Source organism: Canis lupus, chromosome 25 (genome assembly GCF_048164855.1).
Source record: "Canis lupus baileyi chromosome 25, mCanLup2.hap1, whole genome shotgun sequence".
NCBI classification, from domain to species: domain Eukaryota; kingdom Metazoa; phylum Chordata; class Mammalia; order Carnivora; family Canidae; genus Canis; species Canis lupus.
In genome coordinates this window covers 10,371,002-10,394,767 of record NC_132862.1, presented here as the reverse complement: position 1 = coordinate 10,394,767, position 23,766 = coordinate 10,371,002, and the positions used below count along the sequence as shown (strand labels likewise).

The 23,766-nt window shown below is 34.7% G+C and overlaps 1 protein-coding gene and 1 long non-coding RNA gene across 10 annotated transcripts in view; one reads left to right on the top strand and one right to left on the bottom strand.

Annotated features, from left to right (window-relative positions):
* IRAK4 (interleukin 1 receptor associated kinase 4) overlaps positions 1-16,268 on the top strand; it is a 27,604-nt gene extending 11,336 nt beyond the window's left edge. For all 9 annotated transcript variants that reach the window (XM_072798257.1, XM_072798256.1, XM_072798255.1 and 6 more), the window contains 9 exons: positions 739-921; positions 1,413-1,573; positions 3,233-3,297; positions 6,169-6,283; positions 6,706-6,815; positions 10,921-11,104; positions 12,346-12,408; positions 14,622-14,780; positions 14,896-16,268. In XM_072798257.1, the coding sequence (XP_072654358.1) occupies positions 739-921; positions 1,413-1,573; positions 3,233-3,297; positions 6,169-6,283; positions 6,706-6,815; positions 10,921-11,104; positions 12,346-12,408; positions 14,622-14,780; positions 14,896-14,931 (1,076 nt within the window). In that variant the 3' untranslated portion in view covers positions 14,932-16,268. The remainder of the gene's footprint in view (positions 1-738; positions 922-1,412; positions 1,574-3,232; positions 3,298-6,168; positions 6,284-6,705; positions 6,816-10,920; positions 11,105-12,345; positions 12,409-14,621; positions 14,781-14,895) is intronic.
* Positions 14,972-23,766, bottom strand: LOC140617243 (uncharacterized). Its single transcript, XR_012017467.1, has 2 exons — positions 18,978-23,766; positions 14,972-17,785 (listed from the first exon to the last, which is right to left on the bottom strand). It is a non-coding gene; the product is annotated as an uncharacterized lncRNA (long non-coding RNA).

The window sequence follows — 23,766 nt, the reverse complement described above, 5'->3', positions numbered from 1 at the left end:
GAGATTGCTTTTCTTTCTTTCCACCCTCCCTAACTCATATAAGCACCCTAGCCATAAGGCACTGCAGACTTTTGCTGCTAAGGAAATAGAAGCTTTGTGATCAAATCTGAGCCCACCATTCAAGTCAGGAAGTTTTGTGCCAATAGGAAGTTTAGAAGGACAGCAATTAGATTTTGGGGTTAGGTTTTTTTGTTTGCTTGCTTTGTTTTGTTTGTTTTGGTTCTTTGAGTTCTTGCCTTTTTTTCACCCTCAACTTCCACCATGTTGGATCTGTGATCATGATTTCCTTACATTATGTGCTGGCAGGTCACTGTCTAGATACCTTCCTCATAACCTTGTTTTTTCCCTTTGATGCCACTTACACCAGTGGTTCTCACTATTGAGTGTGCTTCTGAATTGCCTGGGGTTCTTGTTACACAGGTAGATTCTTGGCTGTTTCAGACCTCATTATCTGAATTCTTGATTTGGATTATGGTCCCTGTTTTTAAACAAACACTTCAGTGCTTCTGATGTAGGTGGCTCATGGACTTTTTGAAAACACTACCTTACCCTGTCTACTCATCTTTATCCAAAACTTAAAACAAATTCTTCCTAGGTAGCTTCTTGTGTGTGCTATGAGAAAATGGGGTTCACATGTGGAAACTGGAATGCTGTCAACTGAACGGAGTCCTAGTTTAACTTTTTCACAAGCATTTTTTTCTTATGGAAGGACAACTTGTATCTTACTTTGTTTGGCAGATGCTATTCCTAAAACTCCTAATACAGTACCTTCTGAAGAAGCTGTAACAGTTCAGCAGCAACAGATGCCTCTCAATGGCAAAGACAGGACATTTGTGTTACCTGTGCAGAACTTTGAACAAAACTATATGCCACCTGACTCCTCAAGTCCAGAAAATACAAGTTTAGAAGGTAGTGATACACGTAAGTAACATTGCAGTGCTTTCCGCTAGTGGGTTATCATTAAGATCATCACTGCTTTGAAATAAATCTCTCCTTCTGTTCATGCACATGGGCCATAGCTCTTTTATGGGTTTTCTTTTTTCTCTCCTGACTTATTAAACACCATCTGCAATGTATTAGTCAGCATGTTATCAGTGAGTACAGGCAATAGGACATATAAACAACCACAGAAGTATGAAAAAATGTGTAAATATTTACATAACTTGAAAAGGTCATTTTATCAAAAAATTAAGTGACCGGAGTTTTGGGTGGAGGATCACCAAACAAAATTCTTAAGATAAAGCCTAATTTTTTAATTTAAAAGATAGCTTCACTCTCTCCTATCATGCCTAATCCAAAAATGTGAATATTTGCATATTTATGAAATAATCAGGTTGAGAAAACAATAAAGTTATTAAAACCATTATCTTTTTTATCAAAATACCTTTTTCCTTATTTTATTGATGTTATAGGTTTTCACAGTTTTTCATTTTATGAATTGAAGAATGTCACAAATAACTTTGATGAGAGACCCATTTCTCTCGGTGGCAACAAGATGGGAGAGGGAGGATTTGGAGTTGTATATAAAGGCTACGTGAACAACAAAACTGTAGCAGTGAAGAAGCTTGCAGCCGTAAGTTATATGTTTAGGAGCAAAAAGAATTAAAAGAAAAGTTGCTTCGTGTTGTACTATATAATAAGCTTTAAATTAATCTTTAGGAAATAGGGCAGCCCGGGTGGCTCAGCGGTTTAGCGCGGCCTTCAGTCCAGGACATGATCCCAGAGACCTGGGATGAGTCCCACATCGGCCTCCCTGCATGGAGCCTACTTCTCCCTCTGCCTGCATCTCTGCCTCTCTCTCTCTCTCTCTGTCTCTCATGAGTAAATAAATAAAATCTTTTAAAAAAATAAAAATAAAACAAATCTTTAGGAAATATATTATTTCAGTGCATACTTACTTTAAACATCAATCTAAGCTGGTAGTTCTTAACACTTAAAAAAAAATTGTTGAAAGCTATGAATCCTATCCCTACAAAAAGTTATAGATATACATGAATGATTATACATATAATTTTAGAAGAATCACAAAATAAAGTTGAGGAGCCCTGTTCTATCTAGTGCTTCATGCATAATCAAGATGAAAATGGGAAGATATTAAGAAAATTTTGTAAAAATAACTTTTTTATGTTACTTTTCTCATTTAAAAAAAAAGGCTTCAGGGCTCCTGGGTGGCTCAGTTGGTTAGGTGTCTGCCGTCAGCTCAGGTAATGATCCTGGAATTGAGCCTTATATAAAGCTCCCTGCTCACCGGGGAGTCTGCTTCTCCCTCTCCCTTTGCCCTTACGCCTCCTTGTACTCTCTCTCTCTCTCTCTCTCTCTCTCAAATAAATAAATTAAATCTTTTAATAAATAAAAGTAAACCATAAAAATAAAGCTTAAAAAAATACAATAAGAAAAAAGATTGAAAAAAGTCTTATCTAAATCTTTCATTCCCATTTCTACTAGAGTATTCACCAAGTACTCATTTTGTTATGTTATAAAGCTGTTATTGTATTCTAGGAATATTCTAGGAATATCCATATAATACATATTTATATGATAAAGATAGTCACCCATTGTCACATATGTTACAAATACTTTTTCAGGCTTTGTTTTTCTTCTTGCCTTCAAATTTGCTTTTTTGTTTTTTGTTACAGCAAATGTTTTCTTCAGAATATTTATGCAGTGAAGTCTCATATTATTTCATTTTGTTCCTGCAATAATTCAGTAAGGTTTATATGGTTATATGGTTTATGAGCTTTTTTCCACTAGCTAGCTATGCACCTTGGACAAATCATTAAATTTCTAGTTCTCAGTTATTCTATAAAATAGGGAGAATTGGGCAGCCCAGTTGGTTCAGTGGTTTGGTGCAGCCTTCAGCCCAGGGCTGATCCTGGAGACCCAGGATCGGGTCCCACGTCAGGCTCCCTGCATGGAGCCTGCTTCCCCCTCTGCCTGTGTCTCTGCCTCTCTCTCTCTCTTTCTCTCTCTCTCATGAATAAATAAAATCTTAAAAATAATAATAATAAAACATAATTTTAAAATAAAATAAATAAAATAAAATAAATAAAATAAAATAAATAAAATAAAATAAAATAAAATAAAATAAAATAAAATAAAAAAGTAGGGAGAATTACACCTTATTATTTTAAAAAAGTTATATCAGCCAGGCAATCTCTTATACCTTGTTCTAGCTTTTGGAGCCTTGACGTTATTGTATTGGATTCTATTATATATTACTTTGTTTTTTCAGATGGTTGACATTAGTACTGAAGAACTGAAACAGCAGTTTGATCAAGAAATAAAAGTCATGGCAAAGTAAGTTAATTTGGCAATGTGGTATAGTAGAAAAGAGCAGGTCAAGGAGTAGAGGACCTGGTTTCTCACCCATAGTGTGCTATGAACCTAGTGATATTTTCAAATATGTAAAATTAAAATAAAGAGTTTAGATTAGAGGAATTCAAAGAATTTTGACTCTTATAATTCTGTGACTACATATATTCACATTCCTGGAGCTGAAACAGGAATTATTTTACATCCTAGCCAAGTTACAAAGGATTTCAGCTATCTTTCACTATTATGTTTGCTGCTTCCAAAATTCATGAGAGATAAATTATAGAGATACAAAACAAACAAACAAACAATAGAATAGTAGGCCCTTGGATATCTTAGCAACACTAACCCAGGAAAGAAGTTATATGCTAGAATGCCTAGTAATGACACGGTACATTTGACAATTGCTGGGCATCATCAAAAAGAGTAAGAGAGAAAAAAAAGAGAGAGAGAAAAAAGAAAGAGTAAGAGAAACAAATCAGGATTTTATTCTGATACTTATAGTGTGTGTATTTTATGTGTCTGGTCTCACTTAATCCTCATAACAGTTATTATAAGCTCCCTTACCTTTTTATTCAATGATATTTAGAGACATTATGTAACTTGCCTGAGGCCACATAGTAAAAATTATATCTGATTTTCATACTGAGATCTGTCTGATTCCAAAGCTTGAGCTTTTTCCTTTCTCTTTTTATTAAATTTATTTTTTCACTCCTGAAATGTAATTGATATACACTGTTATATTAGTTTCAGGTGTACAACACGAATTTGACAATTTTATCCATTACTCCGCGCTCACCACAATATGTGTACTCCCCATCTGTCACCGTACATTATTGATGTGAATCCTAATGAGATTTACCAATTTATACTCAATTACACCCATTGCTATAAATTACCAATTGTAAGTGCTTAACCTCAAGAAAGAAATAATCGACTGGAATTAATTCAGTCCTACTAAAAATAATGCATACTGATAAAAAAAAAAAAAAAAAACTTCTTTCTTTCGAGATTTTGTTCCCCCCACTTTTATATCCACTCTGCAATCCTAAAAGTAATTTGTTCAAAGTAGATATTCTAGGAAATACAAGAATATATATTTAAAGTAATAAAAACCATCTCTTAAATATATCATCAGAGACAGCCATGCCTAATATTTTGATGTATCACTTCATGATGTATGTGTAGCATTTTTCCCATGTCATTAAAAATAATTTTAAAACATTTTGTTATTGTACATTAATTTTAGTATTGTATATTAATTATTTAGCATATATGATGATTATATTTTATTTAATCAGTGCCCTACTTGTTTCTAATTTTCAACATTACAAATTAAAGTTCCTTTAAGTCTCATTGTACATAAATCTTTAAATGCAACCCTCCTTATTCTATTAGGTAGAGTCCTAGAAGAATTACTGGTTCAGAATGCACAAACTTCTTAAAACTTTCCAAATACATGTCCAAATGGCTTTATAAATAAATTATGGTTATTTATGCTCCTACCACCAATGTATTACAATTTCAAATTTCACTGCTACCTCACCACCACTGAATATTATTCCTGTTTTTTTAATAAGTACCAATTTCTGGACCTTACTAGAAGAATGACCCGGGCCAATTTTAACTCTCTATTCATCAGTGTTCTTATCTATAAAATAGGGTAATAATAGTAATAATATTATGAGGATTAAGTGAAACAAAGCAGATAAATCACTTACTGAAGTGCCTTCTATATAGTACAAACTCAGGAAACGTCACCTACTCGTTTTTTAAGATGTGCCAGTTTGATGGAAAACAGAGTACTTACTGTTTTAATTTGTGCTTCTTAAAATATTTATGAGGTAGACTGATTTCAAATTAAAGTCTTATTTGAAATAATGAAATGTCAGAATTTTAGATGATTTGAATCAATAGAACCAGTAAACACTGGGACAGAATGTGTATCATGTTCTAAATATATTTCTTGACTCTCCTGTATTTGCTCATTTAATTCTCACGGCATCCATGTTATATAGTAGGGGTTATGATCCACATTTGGTGAAGTTGCTGAGGCTCAGTCAGGTTATCTCATTAACTGTTAATTTTGCCTGTAGGTCAAATATCCAGGGGGTGGCAGAGCTGGACTCTAAACTTAGGGCTTTGCCCGGTTCTCTTTCTGCTGTACCACAGATACCTAAGGTTTTGTTATAGTTCAGCTTTCTTTAGTTTTACTCCTTTTGGTAGATAAAGAAACTCAAATTAGGTTATAAATAATAAGATATTTTCAAAGATCAGATATGTATAAATTAGGTGTGATTAGAGATCAGATGTCTATAAATCAGTGCTTTGGTTATGTTAGAAAATTCTCGAAAGGGTTGTCACACCAATTTCAACAAACTTCTTGGAATCTTTTCATAAAACTATCATTGAAAATTATGCTACACAAAGGTAAATATCAGCCCAGTCCTTAACCAAACTATCACAAGTTCCAAAGTTCTAAATTATTGACCTTTTTTAAAAAATAGTAAAAGGAGGCGCCTAGCTAGTTCAGTTAGAAGAATATTTGATTCTTGATCTCAGGGTTGTGAGTTCAAGCCTCCCATTGGGTGGAGAGATTACTTAAATAGGAAAAGGATTTGCTTCTAATGTTGATCAGTATTGACTAAAAGAACTGTTTGCAGAAAATTGTAAATGATTACAATAAACATATATAAACATGTTATAAATATATGTATTGTGATATAATGATATGTAGCATATCATTATTGTCTTGTTCTTTTTTTCTGTTAAAGCTCTAAATTGAATAACCTCCAACCTACAGCTGAATAAATGTATGTATCATAATAATTTTGAATGGAAAATTATTTGTCGTAGGTGTCAGCATGAGAACTTAGTAGAACTGCTTGGTTTCTCAAGTGATGGAGATGACCTCTGCTTAGTGTATGTTTATATGCCCAACGGCTCATTGCTAGACAGGCTGTCTTGCTTGGTAAGATATTTGCTCATCAGATTGTTTGGCTCTCTATTAATGTGTTGGAATACTAACATTCACTGTGATAAGATTATTTAAGCCACATTAATCTTAATATTTTTCCTACTCTTCAAAAATTAAACAATTCATAGGGAAACAACTGGGATTGCCATTCTAGTAGATGATAATCTGAAACACAAAATTGTCAGTCAAGACTAGTCTTTGAAGATGCTCTTATATATTTTTTTTCAAATAAGAAATGCTAACTCTGGATCTTACTTAGACATTATTTTTGAATAACTTTTAAGAATTGCAATCCTAAATTCTTCATGAAATAATATCATTTTCAGTAGTTGCTTAGAAAAATGTCCTGTTACATATTTTCTATAGGTTTTTTTAATCCTCTTTTTTTTTAATATGTTGGTTTCTTTCTTCATAAGGATGGTACTCCACCACTATCTTGGCACATGAGATGCAAGATTGCCCAAGGTGCAGCTAATGGCATCAGTTTTTTACATGAAAACCATCATATTCATAGAGACATTAAAAGGTAAATGTTAGGGCAGCCTGGTGGCTCAGGGGTTTAGCACTGCCTTTGGCCCAGGGTGTGATCCTGGAGACCCGGGATTGAGTCCCACAGAGGGCTCCCTGTATGGAGCCTGCTTCTCCCTCTGCCTGTGTCTCTGCCTCTGCCTCTCTCTCTCTCTCTCTTTGTGTCTCTCATTGATAAATAAATAAAATCTTTAAAAAAAAAATAGGTAAATGCTACTCTTAAAAAAGCTTTTGGAAAACCATTTTTAGAGAATAACTTATTCTCACTCTTTCTATTCAGTATTCATATGCATATCTTAATTTACAGCACTTCATGAAAGCTCTTCTCAGTGATATCTATAATCTCCCTTATTCCAAACCCAGTGACCTATTTTTATTTTATTTTATTATTTTTTTAAGATTTTATTTATTTATTTATTTGACAGAGAGCAAGAGAGCACAAGCAGGGGGAGCAGCAGAGGGAGAGGGAGAAGTAGGCTCCCCACTGAGCAAATGTGGGGCTCCGTGTGGGCCTCAATCCCAGGATCCTGGTATCATGAATTGAGTGGAAGGCAGATGTTTAACTGACTAAGCAATCCAGCCACTCCCGCAGTGACCTATTTTAGTACTCATCCTACCTGATTTTTGTTTTGTTTTGTTTTTGTTTTTCTTGACCACTATTACCTTGTCAAAATTATTTTCTGGATCATCACTATTTTCTGAATCACTTTCATTGCTCCATGGGTACATTTCAATTCTTTTTCTTCTTACATAATTAACAAATATTAGTTGAGCACCCACTATATGGTAGGCACTGTAGATAATATAGTCAAAAGTAGTACTTGTAGTCTTTGACATCAATCATAGATCACTAATAGAACTTCAGTAAGTAGTACGTAGTCTTTATATACAGTATTAATGTAAAGAAGAGTTCTCTGAGGAAGTGACATTTTAGCAAAGATCCAAAGAATGAGTAGGAAATAAGTAGGCACAATTTGAGGGTAGCTAAAGAAGGTAGAGAAAAGAGCATTCTAGACAGAAGGAACTACAGTTATAAGACCAATGTTGAGAGGGAATGTGGGAGCATACGAACTACAGAAGGTAAAATGAATGTAGTTTAACTGAATGCAGAAATTGAAGGAATGATTGACATAGATAAAATTATAGAAGTTGGCCTGGAGCTAAACCATACCTTAGTCTATTACAATCTAATAGACTAAGGTATGGACTTTAGTTTTTTGTTGTTGTTGTTTTGTTTTGTTTTTTAAAGATTTTATTTATTCACTCATGGGAGACGCAGAGACGTAGGCAGAGGGAGAAGCAGGCTCCCCACTGGGACCCTGATGCAGGATTCGATCCCAGAACCCTGAGATCAAGCCCTCAGCCAAAGGCAGATGCTCAACCACTGAACCACCCAGGTGTCCCTGGACTTTAGTTTTATCATAAATATAATCAAGTGCCGTTGAAAAATTGTAAGTCAGGATGTGACATCTTGCTTAAGTTTGGAGAAGATCACTTTGGCTCGAGTGTAGAGAACAGTTTGTCAGAGGGTAGTTAGGAGGCTATTACAGAAATCTGGGTGGTAGCATTTCTTATCAAAAGAAGTGAGAAGATTCCAAAGATTAAGAGGACTTGCTGATACTTTGGTTGCAGAGGGGTCAGGGAGAGGGACATGTCAGGAATGACTCCTGGATTTCTTGCTTCCTGAGTTGCTTTCTGGGATGATTATGGCATAATTCACTTACATAGAAAGCAGTGGAAGAGGACCAGGTTGAAGGCTGAAAATATGAATTCTCTTTTATACATGTTGTGTTTAAGATTCTTTTAAGATATAGAAGTGCAGATGTTAGTGTGATATACAGATATGGAGCTGAGAGAAGTCTGAGCTGAAGACATAAAGTTGTGTATTACTTACATATAAGTGATAATTGAAGATATATTATATGATTGTATTCACTTAAGGAGAGAGAGAGATTAGGAAAAGATCCCAAGGGGTTAGTCCTGAGGAACTTTAAGACTTAATGGCCAAGTAGAAGAGAATGATCTCAAAAAGGAATCTAAGGAAGTAGGCACAGAAAGGTCAGATGAGAACCTAGAGAGTGTGGTACCTGTGAAAACGAGGAAAAGGAGTATTTCCCAAGAGAGACTAGTCAAAAATGTCAGTTGCTTTTTAGAGGTCAGGATGAGGATTGAAAAATAACCCTGTGGGAAAAAAAAAAAAAAAGAAAAGAAAAATAACCCTGTGGTCAGTGCCCTGAAGGTTATCAGTATCTTTACGGAGCCCTACTTCCCCATAGTAATTGGGCAGAAGTCAGCATGTAGTTGAGGAGGTTGCGGGAGCTGGAGAACTGAGATGTGAGTGTAGACAAGTCTCTTACGACATTTAGATAATGAAGGGTGATGGCTGGAAATAATGTGTTATTCAGGAAACGTTTTTAAGATGATGAGGACTAAAGCACATTTTTATGCCTAGGGGAAGAGGGAGGTGATAAAAATAGAAGAGAGAAGTGAGATAATTTATGGAGTAGGGTTCCTGAGAACATAGGAAGGAGTCCAAGTAGAGGGGTCAGCCTTAGATAAGCAACAGGCATCCCTTACGTATCGGTGTATTTCCTCATATTCTCACCTCCTGTCTCTCCCCACAACGTGTTCTTGCTGACATTATATTGACTTACGTGGTATCTATGTATGGGTTCCTCTCAAATCTGTATCATCAGTCTCTGATCCTATATTTTCAGTATCTCCAGACCAAAAACACCTCACCTGATGTCCCACAGCTGCCTCTAAGTTAACATGTCAGAAATCGAATTCATTTTCTCTTCCAAACCAAAGTCTTCCTCCTATATTCCCTTCCTGATCAAATGAAGTCACCATTCATCCTGTCCCAAGCTAAAGACTTTCTCATTCCTCATATCATATTCATTACAAAATTCCCTGAATATGCCTCAAAATTCTCCAGCCCCCACAGTATCATTTCTTTGTCCAGACTCTCACTCTCATTTGCTTTTAATAAATCAAGCTTTCCTGGTCAGCCTTTAACCAGTCTGTTCCAGTTCTCATCTATTCACTACTACACTGCCAGGTTATGTTCTTAAAAATCAAGTCTAACAGCACCAATTCCTTACTATTAAACATTTTTCCTACTGTCCTGCTCTCATGGGATCAAGTTCATATTCTCTCCATGTTTCATTGGCACCAGTTTCTTGAAATTGATAGGTTTTTATGTTTTCATCACTATGTACACGTTGCTACATTTGCCTGAAATGCATTTTTCCCCTTCATTCAACCCTCATCTTCTCATAATCCTTCAAGACTAAGCACATTGTTCACCTTTCTCCAATTCTTCCACGCATGTAGTTTTTCTCTCAGCATTTTGTACCTAATATCACCATTATGGAGTATTTATTTGATTTTTAAAAATTATTTGTGTACTTTTGTCACAGACAGCATTTGAAAATCCCCCTCAAATGCAAGACTGAGCTTAAATGCCATTATACATAGTGAGTCCTTGATAAAGTTTTATTGAATGCAACTATGTGTGCATGAGTTGAATGTGTGTAATGAATGGATGAAGACCTTTTAACCATGTTCTTTTCTCTTTGAAAGATTTCAATAGTACAAAAAAAAAAAGAATAACACTTGAAACTAATATAACACTGCATGTTAACTATACTGGAATTAAAATATACTGGAATTAAAATAAAAACTTAAAAAAATAATAAATAAATGAATAATTGAGAGACTTTGGTTGGAAATTTATATTTAAATGAGTTGAGAAATGTTAGGAAAGGAATAGGAATGGTGCTTTAGGAGACTGAGGGAAATTTCCCGTGTGATAAATTCTCTGTGAAATAATGAAAACACCTCTCACTAATGCAGACAGTTTTATTTCATTTTTATTCTCCTAAAATTTTTCCTCAAGAAACAAAAAGAAAACAATCTTTCCTCTTTTGCTTTAATCTGAAATCTAGATTTACTTATACAATATCAGGCTTTTACAATGTGGGTTATGAAATGGTATATTCTAAATATGTACGCATGTCCCGTATTACGTAAACATGAACTGTTTGACTTACTTGAAAAGGAAAATATTTTTTTCTTCAAACTTTACATTTTTTTCTCAGTGCAAATATCCTACTAGATGAAGACTTTACAGCCAAAGTATCTGACTTTGGGCTTGCCCGGGCTTCTGAGAAATTTGCCCAGACAGTGATGACTAGCAGAATTGTGGGCACAACAGCTTATATGGCACCTGAGGCTTTAAGAGGAGAAATAACACCCAAATCTGACATCTACAGCTTTGGTGTGGTGAGTTTCACATATATAATCAGCAAAAATAATCATCCTGGCTATAACTGTGAAATGGAAGTAGAATATTTTGAACACACCTGTCTTGCTTAGCTCTCTCATGTAAATGTGCATATTGTTTACTTTAACCTTTAGTTAAATGAGAAAGCTTATAAAAGCTTCTCCAAAGTTGTAGAACATTTTTAAATTGATTTCTAAAGTTACTGCCAGAAATGACATTTTTACCACACTATCCTCATGAATTAGTAGGAAGCTTAAATTAAATCAGTGCATAAAACAAATCATGTCATACAGCACACATTTAGTGTCATATTTTTTAAATGAAATTTTTCTTTTAAAGATTTATTTATTCATGAGACACACACACAGAGAGAGAGAGAGAGGCAGAGACATAGGCAGAGGGAGAAGTAGGCTTCTCGCAGGGAACCTAATGCGGGACTCGAGCCCAGATCCCAGGATCACGACCTGAGCCGAAGGCAGGTGCCTAACCGCTGAGCCACCTCGGCATCCCTAAATGAAATATTTTTTAAAATACATACACTTTGGCATTTTCTAATCTACTGGTCTTTGCCAAATAACTTTTAAGATGGAATGAGCAGAAACAGTTGGAGAAATCAGGTTCTACTTCATCTTATTTTTGCGTATGTTTCCTATATGGAAATTTAACTTCCCAGCACTGGGAAGTTAAGGCATATAGTTATAGGATATGCCTAAAATTTAGAAAATATTATTCTAAAAGGCAGAGAAAATTATTTTGGGAAGAATGCCCTGCAAGACAGGAGAAGGAATGTCCCGAACATAGACTGATGAGTGGATCTTATTGTTTAATAAGATGCCAGTAGAAAAGTACTGCTCATGGAGATTGGTGGAACCCAAGATTCCTGTGAAGGAATGATGGCGAGAAATGACCTCAGCTCATAACCTTCCTACTTTAATGCCTAAAAGGCATAATGCAATGTGTGGAAATGAGTAATCAGATTTCTTTTTTTTTTTAAGATTTTTTTAATTTATTCATGAGAGAGAGAGAGGCAGAGACATAGGCAGAGGAAGAAGTAGGCTCCCTGTAGGGGCCTGATGTGGGACTCAATCCCAGGACCCCAGGATCATGATCTGAGCGGAAGGCAGACACTCAACCACTGACCCACCCAGGTGTCCCAATAATCAGATTTCATAATCAAGATCTATATTCTTTCCATATGTTGTCTTGAGTGTTACAGTAATAGTTTTTTTTGTCTTCATAGGTTTTATTAGAAATAATAACTGGACTTCCAGCTGTAGATGAACACCGTGAGCCTCAGTTATTGGTAATTGATCTATTTTTTTCCAGTCCTTTTTTCTTTGCATTTACAATCTAAATTTATTTGGGTAAATTTGGCATCTAGCAATGTCTTTTCCTATTGGCAATCTTTTCCTTGGCAATTACATAGTGGCATATGGAAAGAGCATCATATTTCTAATCTCAGCTCTGCCACGAAGTATTTCTGAAGCTTGAAAAAGTCACTTATATGTTCTATGTTCTGGGTAAAACCAGAATAGAACTATATAATTTTTTAGTCCTTCTGCAGTATATTTTCATTTTGTTACTTTCAGGGTGATTTACTAACAGCTTTTTTAGCTCAGAGAGGAAAAACAATATGGCTTCTATTCAGATTTGTATAAGAATGGAGTTGCTAGTAAAATTTTCTATCCGTTTCCAGTATGGAGTATTTTGTTTATAAAAGTTATGACTGAGCACATTACCTATGTGTCATATTAGGCATTCATTGGCACTTACATAGACTAACACCTGAATGCTAAAAGTATAAGAAAATTAGGTCTTGCCCTTTTTTTTCCTGTATAGTAAATTTTAAGAACTTAGAGGGTCTTTTTATAAAAGTAAAGATTTACAGAAATCTTTTGTAATCAAAAGATTACAGAAATACTATCATGTGTCTTTCTTGAAACCAGTTAAATAACTACACTGACTTGATTCTAATTTATGTATTTTAATGAGGCAAACCAGTGACAAATTCAGATAATATATGTATAACAGATTATTTCCCTAAAATGGAAATTAGAAAGTCAAAAGGGATGATATATTTGCTCAAGGGCTTGGGGCCATACTCTTAAGAAAAGCCATAAGTAATATGATATCTATATACTATAATACTGATACTGATGTCCCTTACTAAAAAATACATTACAAATCTTTCCATGGTTCCCTAGATGTGTAGTAATGCAGTATAACTTATTATATAACATTTTACATTGAAGTATATTTATAGAACATGTTATTGTGAAAAGTTATTATTTGCATAATATCTGGATTTTTTAATAGTAGTACATAGTGATATTTTGTCCTCATCACAGAAATAAAATTATATGTCCCATTGGATGTTGAGCATCAGGATGGAAGCCTGAGCTGCAGATAGAGTTTTGGGGCCATTAGTGCCCAAGCATAGATAAAGTTTTGGGTGTGAATTAGATTATACAGAGAAAGTGTGTAAACTAAAATACAGAAGGACAGTAAATAAATAAATAAATAAACTCTTTTTTTCTACCTTGTAATTCTTTATATTTTTAAGGAAAGCCTACTTGTCTACAGGCCTAAATCTTTTTCCATGAGACTTTTTCCACCTTCAAAATGCTATTAAAGCCTCAAACCTGTAGTTTGAGTAAGGATGAAATACAGAAAAACACAGAATCCATCTCAGTCATAATTTTACACATGATCACATACTAGTGAAAAATCATAAAACTTTAAGGATGTTTATACTCTGACTTATTCTTAAATTTTGAATGCACTATAACTATAAAGTAATAAGATTTTATTATTAAAATATTATTAATAATAATAATTAAAATAAAAACTCATTACAAGTATAACCAAAAGGGAGTGATCTTTGAAAGAACTCACTAGACTCTGCCATCATTATTATTTTCAAGGCTACTGCTCAACCCACTACATCATCCTTGTCCTACACCTCTCTCACTATACAGTACTTTTTTTTTATCATAGCCCTGTCCCCCTTTTCCTTTTCCCTTTTTCATTTCACTTTGATACCATAATTTGAGTACCCATAGAGAAGTTTGCCTGTACAAGAAGCAGGAGTCTGGGTCTAGAAATTGTAATCTCATTATCAGGAGCACACCAAGAGGCAAATCACTCTAAAAATAAAAAATAAATAAAAATAAAGCAGCAGCAGCAGCAGCAGCAAATCACCCTGTGATGGCAGCCTAGTAAATGCTGCCAATGGGAATAGGAAAGCAATTAGCTCAGCAACATAAATACAAAACCAAAGGCAAATGGCCGAAGGTATCTAAAAAGTGTGTATATATATATATATATCTGTCTGAATAAATGCATTAATAAATAAATCGGGTTTCTCCTGTATGTCTTTAACTCTTAGTAAATTTATAAAAATAGTAAAATAAGAGTATGTGTTATTATGAAGTAGATTAAATCATTCCATTTACATTCTGATATCTTTCTCTTTTATTTGAAACTCCGACTAAAGTTTTAACATTTGTTTTAAAGCTAGATATTAAAGAAGAAATTGAGGATGAAGAAAAGACAATTGAAGACTATATTGATCCAAAGATGAATGACACTGATCCCACTTCCATTGAAACTATGTACTCTGTTGCTAGTCAATGCTTGCATGAAAAGAAAAATAAGAGACCAGACATTGAGAAGGTACTAATTTTTTATTTTTATTTTAAAAATGAAGGAGGTGGGGTTCATCTTTTTTTTTTCTGAGTGTACATTTCAAACTATTTAATGCAGTTTTTTTTTTCTTTCTTTATGAAAGGTTCAACAGCTGCTGCAAGACTTGACAGCTTCTTAAAACTTTACTGGAATAGACTCTTGGTTTTTGTGTAGACCTATCTATACCATTTTTTAAACTAAATTTTTTTTTGGAAACATTCTTTTTTACATTTAACAAGGCAGCATGGAGCAGTGCAGTGGTTATTAAAGCTTATATAAAACCCCCAACATGTATAGAATAAACAAAAGTCAAGCCACGATATCAACCCTAAGCCCTACCTCATCAGTGTCACCCTCAGTTCTCCAGTAATCCCTGATACCTCTCCTCGGAACTCCACCAAACATGGGTTGAAAACTATAGAATTAGCAACAAACAGGACTGGACCACAGGGTGAAAAGACCCTAGACCAAAGTCCAACTCCACTACTAATTTGCTGTAGAGCTTGGACAATCCCTTAACAGCTTTGAGCTTTGTTTCCCTCCCAGCCTCCCCACTGGTAGCATTAGGCTAATACCTACTGTGCTTCTCTGACAGGTAGTCATGAAAATCAAATAATGCAGAATATGTACAAGCACCTTGTAACGTGATATACCAGTTTGTAAAGTGACGTAAAATTAAAAGTTTATGTAGATGTTTATACAATCCAATTACAGTCATTTGTGTATAGGATCATGTTTGCAGTGTGCTATTTTTTTTTTTTTTTGCAGTGTGCTATTTTAAGCAATCATTCACCACTAACCAAATATGCCCTGATGTTATTCCCATGATGATATGGTCAATATTAGATTATGTTACCTGGCAAAATTGAAGGAATTTAGCAGATGTTGTTATGGTCCCTAATCTGCTGACTTTGAGTATCAACAGAGAGACTGATGAGTGGGCCTCACCTAATAAAGTGAGATTCTCCTGTGGGCCTTGAAGAAGTAAGCTACCGGGTTGTAAGAAAGCCAATGTGGCTAAAACCTAAGGGTGGCCTACTAGGCTAAGACTACCTTCCAGAGGTTAGCCAGCAATAAAAAACTGGGAACCTGGGTCTTATAACCACAAGAAAGTGAATTCTTCTAAAAAGAACAACTTTTTCTTCCCATATTTCTGACCCACTGGTTTGCTAGCGAGCCAACTAAACATTTTTTAATTTTAAATTTCTCTCACTATGCTCTATGAGAACCAAGGAGGTAATAGGAACAATTAGTTAATGTTTTGCCTTACCTTTCTGAAATATAATTAAGAGAAATTTAAGACATTCTAAACCATTTATTGCTCTATGTACTTTCTGGTTCTGTAACCATACAAAATGGCCATAGATCTCAGCTATCTGTAGTCCTTTTTTTTTCACTTTCAAAACACAAGCATACCTCAGAGATATTGTGAATTCAGCTCCAGACCACCACAATAAAGTGAGTATCATGATAAAATGAGTCAAATAAATTTTTTGATTTGCCAATGCATATAAAAGTTATGTTTACACTATACTGTAGTCTATTAACTGTGCAATAGCATGATGTCTAAAAAATAATGTACAGGGGATCCCTGGGTGGCTCAGCGGTTTAGCGCCTCCCTTCAGCCCAGGGTGTGATCCTGGAGACCCGGGACCGAGTCCCGCATTGGGCTCACTGCATGGAGCCTGCTTCTCCCTCTGCCTGTGTCTCTGCCTCTGTGTGTGTGTGTGTGTGTGTGTGTGTGTGTGCGATGAATAAATAAATAAATAAAATCTTAAAAAAATAATGTACATACCTTAACTTAAAAAATACTTTATTACTAGAAAATGCTAGGTATCATCTGAGCTTGAAGGGAGTTCTAATCTTTTTGTTGGTGAAGGGTCTTGCCTCCATGTTGATGGCTGCTGATTGATCAGGGTGGTGGTTGCTGAATGCTGGAGTGGCTGTGGCAATTTCTTAAATGAAACTTACCCTATCAATTGACTCTTCCTCTTACAAACAATTTCCTTATAGCATGCTATGCTGCTTGATAGCATTTTTACCTACATTAGAACTTTTCTTAAAATTGGAGTCAATCTTCTCATACCCTGCCACTGCTTTATCAACTAGGTTGATTTAATACTCCTAAGTGTTTTGTTGTCATTTCAACAATCTTCACAGCATCTTTACCAGGAGTAGATTTCATCTCAAGAAACTACTTCCCTAAGAAGCAACTCCTCATTTGTTACAGTTTTATCATGCGTTGCAGAAATTTAGTCACAACCTAAGACTCTACTTATAATTCTAGCTCTCTTGCTTTTTCCATCACATCTGCAGTTACTTACTCCACAGAAGTTTTAAACCCCCCAAAGTCATCCATGAGGGTGAGAATTAACTTTCTTCATGTCAGCAATAAGACTATTTCACTTTCTTATCATTCATGTGTTCACTATAGTAGAACTTTCAATTTCCTTCAAGAACTTACTCTGTGCATTCACAACTTAGCTAAATGATGCAAGAGTCCTAGCTTTTGGTCTGTATCAGCTTTTGACATGTCTTTCCTGCTAACCTTAATCATTTCTAGCTTTTGATTTAAAGTAAGAGCTGTGTGACACTTCCTCTCACCTGAACACTTATAGGCCATATACTAATTTGCCTAATTTCAATATTGTTGTATCTCAGGGAATAAGAAGGCCTGAGAAGAGGGAGAGAGATGGGGGAACGGTAGATTAGTAGAACAGTCAGAGCACACACAACCTTTATCATTAATTTTGCTGTCTTATATGGGCACTATAATTGGTGCCTCAAAACAATGACAATCATAACATCAAAGGTCACTGACCACAGATCACCATAACAAATATACTAATAATTAAAAGTTTGGAATATTTAAGAATTACCAAAATGTGGCACACAGAAACACAAAGTGAGCAAATGCTGTTGGAAAAATGGTGCTGATAGACTTACTTGACCTGGGGTTGCCATAAATCTTCATTTTATAAAAGCTGCAATATCTGCAAAATGAAATAAAATGATTTATGCCTATATGTATGTATTTTTTTTTCTAGCTTTATTATGGTATAATTGCCAAAATTATATAACTTCAGGTATTCAATGTGATGTTTTGGTATCTGTGTATATTGTGAAATAATTACCACAATCAAGGTAATTAACACAACCATCACTTCACACGGTTACCTTTTTTTATTTTTTGGTGTGGTAAGCACATTTAAGATCTACTCTCATAGCAAATATTAGTATACAATACAGTATTATTAACTATAATCATCAACCTATACATTAGATCCCCAGAACTGAGTCATTTTATAACTAAAAGTTTTTATTCTGTGACCAACCTCTCCCCATACACCTTTAAAGTTTGTACTATTCTACTGTAAGAGTGGACACAGAAAGGAATGTCTTTTTAATCATTCAAATTCTTTTTTTTAAATCATTCAAATTCTAATCTCAAAAATGAAGATCAACATGGAGACAAAGGCAAAGAAACTCCAAAATTAATGCTAAGATTTCATTCCCCTGATGAAATTAGGAACAAAATCACCTCATGAAATACTCTGACCTAAAATAATAATTAACAAATAAAATGAAATCAACAATATTCATTGATCGTTTTCAATAGTCCAGACACTTACAAAAGCAATAAACATATAATAATGAACAATACAAAGTCCTTGTTTCCTAGGAGCTTTCTCCCAGGAGAAAGTCACCAAGACTTTTGTCTTTCGTTTGATGGAGATGAGACACAAGTTGATAATATACAAGTAAATAAAACAAGATCAGGTCGTGAGAAGTATAAAGGAAACATTAAAACTAGGTATTGTGATAGATTCTCTTGGCTAAAAAGCTTTAACAACACCCAAGCACAAACAAACAAACAAAACCTACTGGCGTATAGTCTCAGAAATGATAGGCATGTATTGTAACTTAGAAAAAAGAAGATAAAAAAATCTAAACTGAATCAAGTTGTCTGTGTTTGACTGTGTTATCAGAGGCCTTTCGGTCAGCAATGATCCAAGAATAAGACTTCGTCACAAAATTTCTACTACCATCCTGGGACAAGGAGTATTGTCTTTCAGATTATGTCAGGTATTGTCCTCTACCAGGCTATTTACGCATCAGGGTAGTTGGTTGAATATAGTTAAGGTTATCTAACTATCTGTTTGCTAGTATTAACTCCACACTTACCTAGCAGCCTTTTCTTTTTTTCTTTTCTTTTCTTTTTTTTAGCAGCCTTTTCTTTCCATTTTGATTTCTTGCCTGGATTTGCCTTTTGAAAGATAATGCACGATTACAACCTACATATCAGTTTCTGTTGCAGAGTATCTTTTTATGATTAGTAAAATCACGTTCTTGTTTACACCTAAGTCCTTTGAAAGTTTAGGTAGCATGAATTAACTTCATGATTGATCAGCTCAGGCTGACCTGCAATTCTAAAATTTAAACTTTAGACTTTGAGTGACCCTTTCTTCTACTATAGCCATTCTAATAGCAAGATGGTGTTTCAGCCTCTTTTTAGAATCAAAAAGTAGCAACAATCCAGCAATTACACTACTAGGTATTTACCCAAAGAATACAAAAATATTAATTCAAATGGATACATGCACCCCAATGTTTATAGCAGCATTACCTACAATAGCCATATTATGGAACCAATCCAAATGTTCATCGACTGATGAATGGATAAAGAAGAGATGTATATATACATATATATATACACATAATGGAATTTTAGCCATCAAGAATGAAATCTTGCCATTTGCAATAATGTGAATGGAACTAGAGTGTATTCTGCTAAGCAAAATAAGTCAGAGAAAGACAAATACTATATGATTCCACTCACATATGGAATTTAAGAAACAAATATGGGGGTCGGGGGAGGAGAGAAAAGACAAACCAAAACTCTTAACTATAAAGAACAAACTCATAGTTACCAGAGGGGAGAGGTGGGTGGGAGGATGGGTTAAATAGGTAATACAGATTAAGGAGTGCACTTGTAATGAGCACCAAGTGTTGTATGTAAGTAATGAATCACTCTTGTACACCTAAAACTAGTATTAGCTTGTGTTAATTAACTGGAATTTAAATACAAACTTTTTTAAAACTATAGCTAACATTATGTAGTAACGATTTTGCAATATACAAGTATATTAAATCACTGTACACCTTAAAGTTATACAACATTTTATGTTGATTATATCGCAATAAAGCTGGAAAAGAAAAAGTTTAAAAGTTAAGCAAGGAACTGCTTACTTAGCTCCTCCTCCCCTTTGTAAAATGTCTAAATAATGACAATTTTTATTATACAGTGAGGTATATTCCCATCACATATTTTAGAAGAAGACTAACACTCTTCTTTATAGTGAAAACACAGTTTGACTATTATAAATTAGTGAGTGGCATTTAAAAATATGCTGAAATACTGACCAATAGCTTTTTCCAAAAAAGAAAAAGTCAATATCACTTCCATTAACGGCATTCTTTGGACAAATATTTTTAAATAAATTCATAAGTTAGTAGAGAAAACATGCAATAGCTTACTCTGTTAAACATATTAGGAAAACCTGTAGCAAGTTGTTTTTGTTTTTTTTGTTTTTTTTGCCAAGAAATGTCAATAATAACATCTACTGTTAAATATTTATGGCTAGAAAATGACGAAGGAGCTCCAAAAATTTGCCTATCCATAAAAACAATGAAAAAAGATGGGAAAAAATGTAAGAATTGACTTTTTTTCAGATCTAGAAAACAGCAACCCAAGGAGAATTTACTCAAGAAAAAAAGGGTTGAATATCAATAGGAATGACAAGTTTTATGGCATTTTAACTTGTCCTATTATTGTCCCTTTTGTCCCCAGCTCAGTGAGAGTTTTGAAAAAAAGCAGCCCACATTCTTGGTACCACAGGGAGCAGAACAGAGCTGGAGCTCTTTCAAAGCCTCATCCTGAAAGAATTTTAATTGTTTGACCTCTCTGGTGGTTCCTTGGAACATGACATCCTAAGCCTTATCTTTATTTGACTTGACTAAAGTTCACCTGGTGCTTAAGGCCTCTCTCTGGAGTCATTTGTCAAAAATATTTGCTGGCAAATGTTTTAATCACAGCTGCCTGAGGTGATAAATAACAGGATAAATAATAGGCTAACTAAAAAGCTTAAAAGGAAAAACTGATGAATAAGATGTCCATTATGGCTTTAAAAATCTCTAATATATTCCTGGGAACCTAGAAAATCATGTACATGTGCAAGGCCATGCACCTGCTGAAAACAAAAAGACCTGAGAAATCCCCAAGCTCTCACTGCTGGCTGACCTTGTGGCTCTGTGCAAGCAACAAGTGATGATTAAGGCAGAGTCTAAACTGCCTGGTTTAGCATGGAAGGTGTGTCTCCACATGCACTCAGAGCCCTGGCCAAGACTCTTTTATTGAGAGATTGATTGGCTTCATCTGTTTAAGGAAATCTCTGCCTATTCAACAGTGATAACTAAGCTGAGTAGAGACTCCAGTGACCACACATCACAAATAGAGGCTTTACAGAATTCATTAAAGTCATTAAACAACTAAAACAATTAGCAACAATAAGTCTTGGAAGGGGACAGAGTGATTTCCAGAATTGCAACAATATGTGATTTAAAATGCCCAGTTTTCAACAAAAACATAACAGACATGCAAATTAAAACTAAGTATAGCCTATACTTGGGGGAAAAAGTCGATAGAAACTACCTGAGGAAGCCCAGATATTGGATCTACTAGAGAAAGACTTTATCAGCTAATTTAAATATGTCCAAAGAGCTAAAGGAAATCATGTCTAAAGAACTAAAGAAAAGTATATCTTATCAAACAGAGAATATCCATTAACATTAAAATTATAAAAAGGAAGTAAATAAAAATCCTAATGTTGAAAAGTACAATAACTAAAATGAAAATTCACTACAGGGGCTCAACAGCATATTTGAGCCACCCTCTCCCCACACACACACAAAAAATCAATAAACATGAAGACATCTGTCTTCATTGAGAGACAATTGAGAGACAGAAAAAAGAATGAAGAAAAATGAGATCTTTAGAGACCTATGGGATACCATTAAGTTTATCAACATACATGTAATGGGAGTCCTACAAGGAGAGGTGAGAAAATGCCAGAAAGAATATTTGAAGAAATATGAAATCATGAACAAAAATTTTCCAAACTTAATGAAAAATATTAATCTAGGCATTCAAGAAATTAACAACTGCAAGTAGGATAAACTCAAGATCCATATCTTAACACTTCATAATCAAGGTCAGGGAATTTTGAAAGCAGCAAAAAAGAAGTGATCCAACAGGCATAAAGGATCCTCAATAAGAGTAATAGATATATATTTATTATGAGTTATGAAACCAACTAATAAAACTTGTTAGAAACAAATAGAAAATGGGATGCTTGGGTGGCTTGGTGGTTGAGCATCTGCTTTCAGCTCAGGGCATGATCCCAGTCCGAGGATTGAGTCCTGCATTTGGTGCCCTGAAAGGAGCCTGCTTAGACTCTGCCTATGTCTCTATCTCTCTCTCGTCTAATGAATAAATAAATAAAAATATGTTTAAAATAAATAGAAAATAAAATTAAGGACTTTTTGTGCATGGATTTGATATTATCAGTTTTGGTTAATTGGGGTTCTTTTTTTTTAAGATTTTATTTATTTATTCATGGGAGAAACAGAGGGAGAGAGGCAGAGACATAGGCAGAGGGAGAAGCAGGCTCCATGCAGGGAACCCAATGTGGGACTTGACCCCGGACTCCAGGATCATGCCCTGAGCCAAAGGCCTATACTTAACCGCTGAGCCACCCAGGTGTCCCAATTGGGTTCTTTTTAATTGTTACTGTTTTTAATTTTATTTTTTCTTTCTACCTTTGGATCCCCTTTACCTATTTATTTCACCACCTGCCTCATTTCTGGAAACCACAGATCTGTTCTCTATATCTATGAGCTTATTGAAGTATTTTTGTTTGTTTCTTTTTTTAGAATCAAAGAATTATAATTCTTTTTTGATTTCTCCTTTGAACTATCATTTTGCAGTGGCATGTTTCTTAATCTCTGCATATTTGTGAATTTTTCAGTTTTCTTCATGTAATTAATTTCTAGTTTCATGCTGTTGTGGTTGGAAAAGATACTTTATATGATTTCAATCCTCTTAAGTTTATTAAGACTTATTTTTGGCCTAACATATGTTCTATCCTGGAGAGTTTTCTACATCTACTTCGGAAGAATGTGTATTATGTTGCTCTTGGATAGAATGTTCTATATATATCTGTTACTTTCATCTGGTGTAAGGTATCATTTAAGGCTGATTTTTTTAAAAAAGATTTTATTTATTTATTTGACAGAGAGAGAGAGCATGTGCGCATGCATGAGCACAAGCAGGGGGAGTGGCAGGAGGAGGGAGAGGGAGCAGCAGGCAGAAGGAGAGGGAGAAGCAGGCTTCTGGCTAGCAGAGAGTCTGATGCTGGGGCTTGATTTCAATATCCTGGGATTATGACCTGAGCTGAAGGCAGATGCCTAATTCACTGAGCCACCCAAGCACCCCATGGTTGCTTTCTTATTGATTTTCTTTCTAGATAATCTATCCATTGATGCAAGTGAGGCATTAAAAGTTCTTACTATTATTGTACTGCTGTCTATTTCTTCCTTTAGGTCTGCTAATTTTTGCTTTATATATTTAGGTGCTTCTATGTTGGATGAATAAATATTTACAAATGTTATATCCTTTTATTGGCTTATTGCCTTTGTCGTTAAATAATATCCATCTTTATCTCTTAGTACAGTCTTTGTTTTAAAATGTATTTTATCTCACATAAGTAGATCTACCCCAGCTTTCTTTTGGCTTTCACTGGCATGCAATAACTTTTTCCATCCCTTCACTTTCACTCTATATGTATCCTTCCATCTAAAGTGAGTCTCGTGTAGGCAGCATATAGATGGGTCTTGTTGTGTGTTTTTTTTTTTA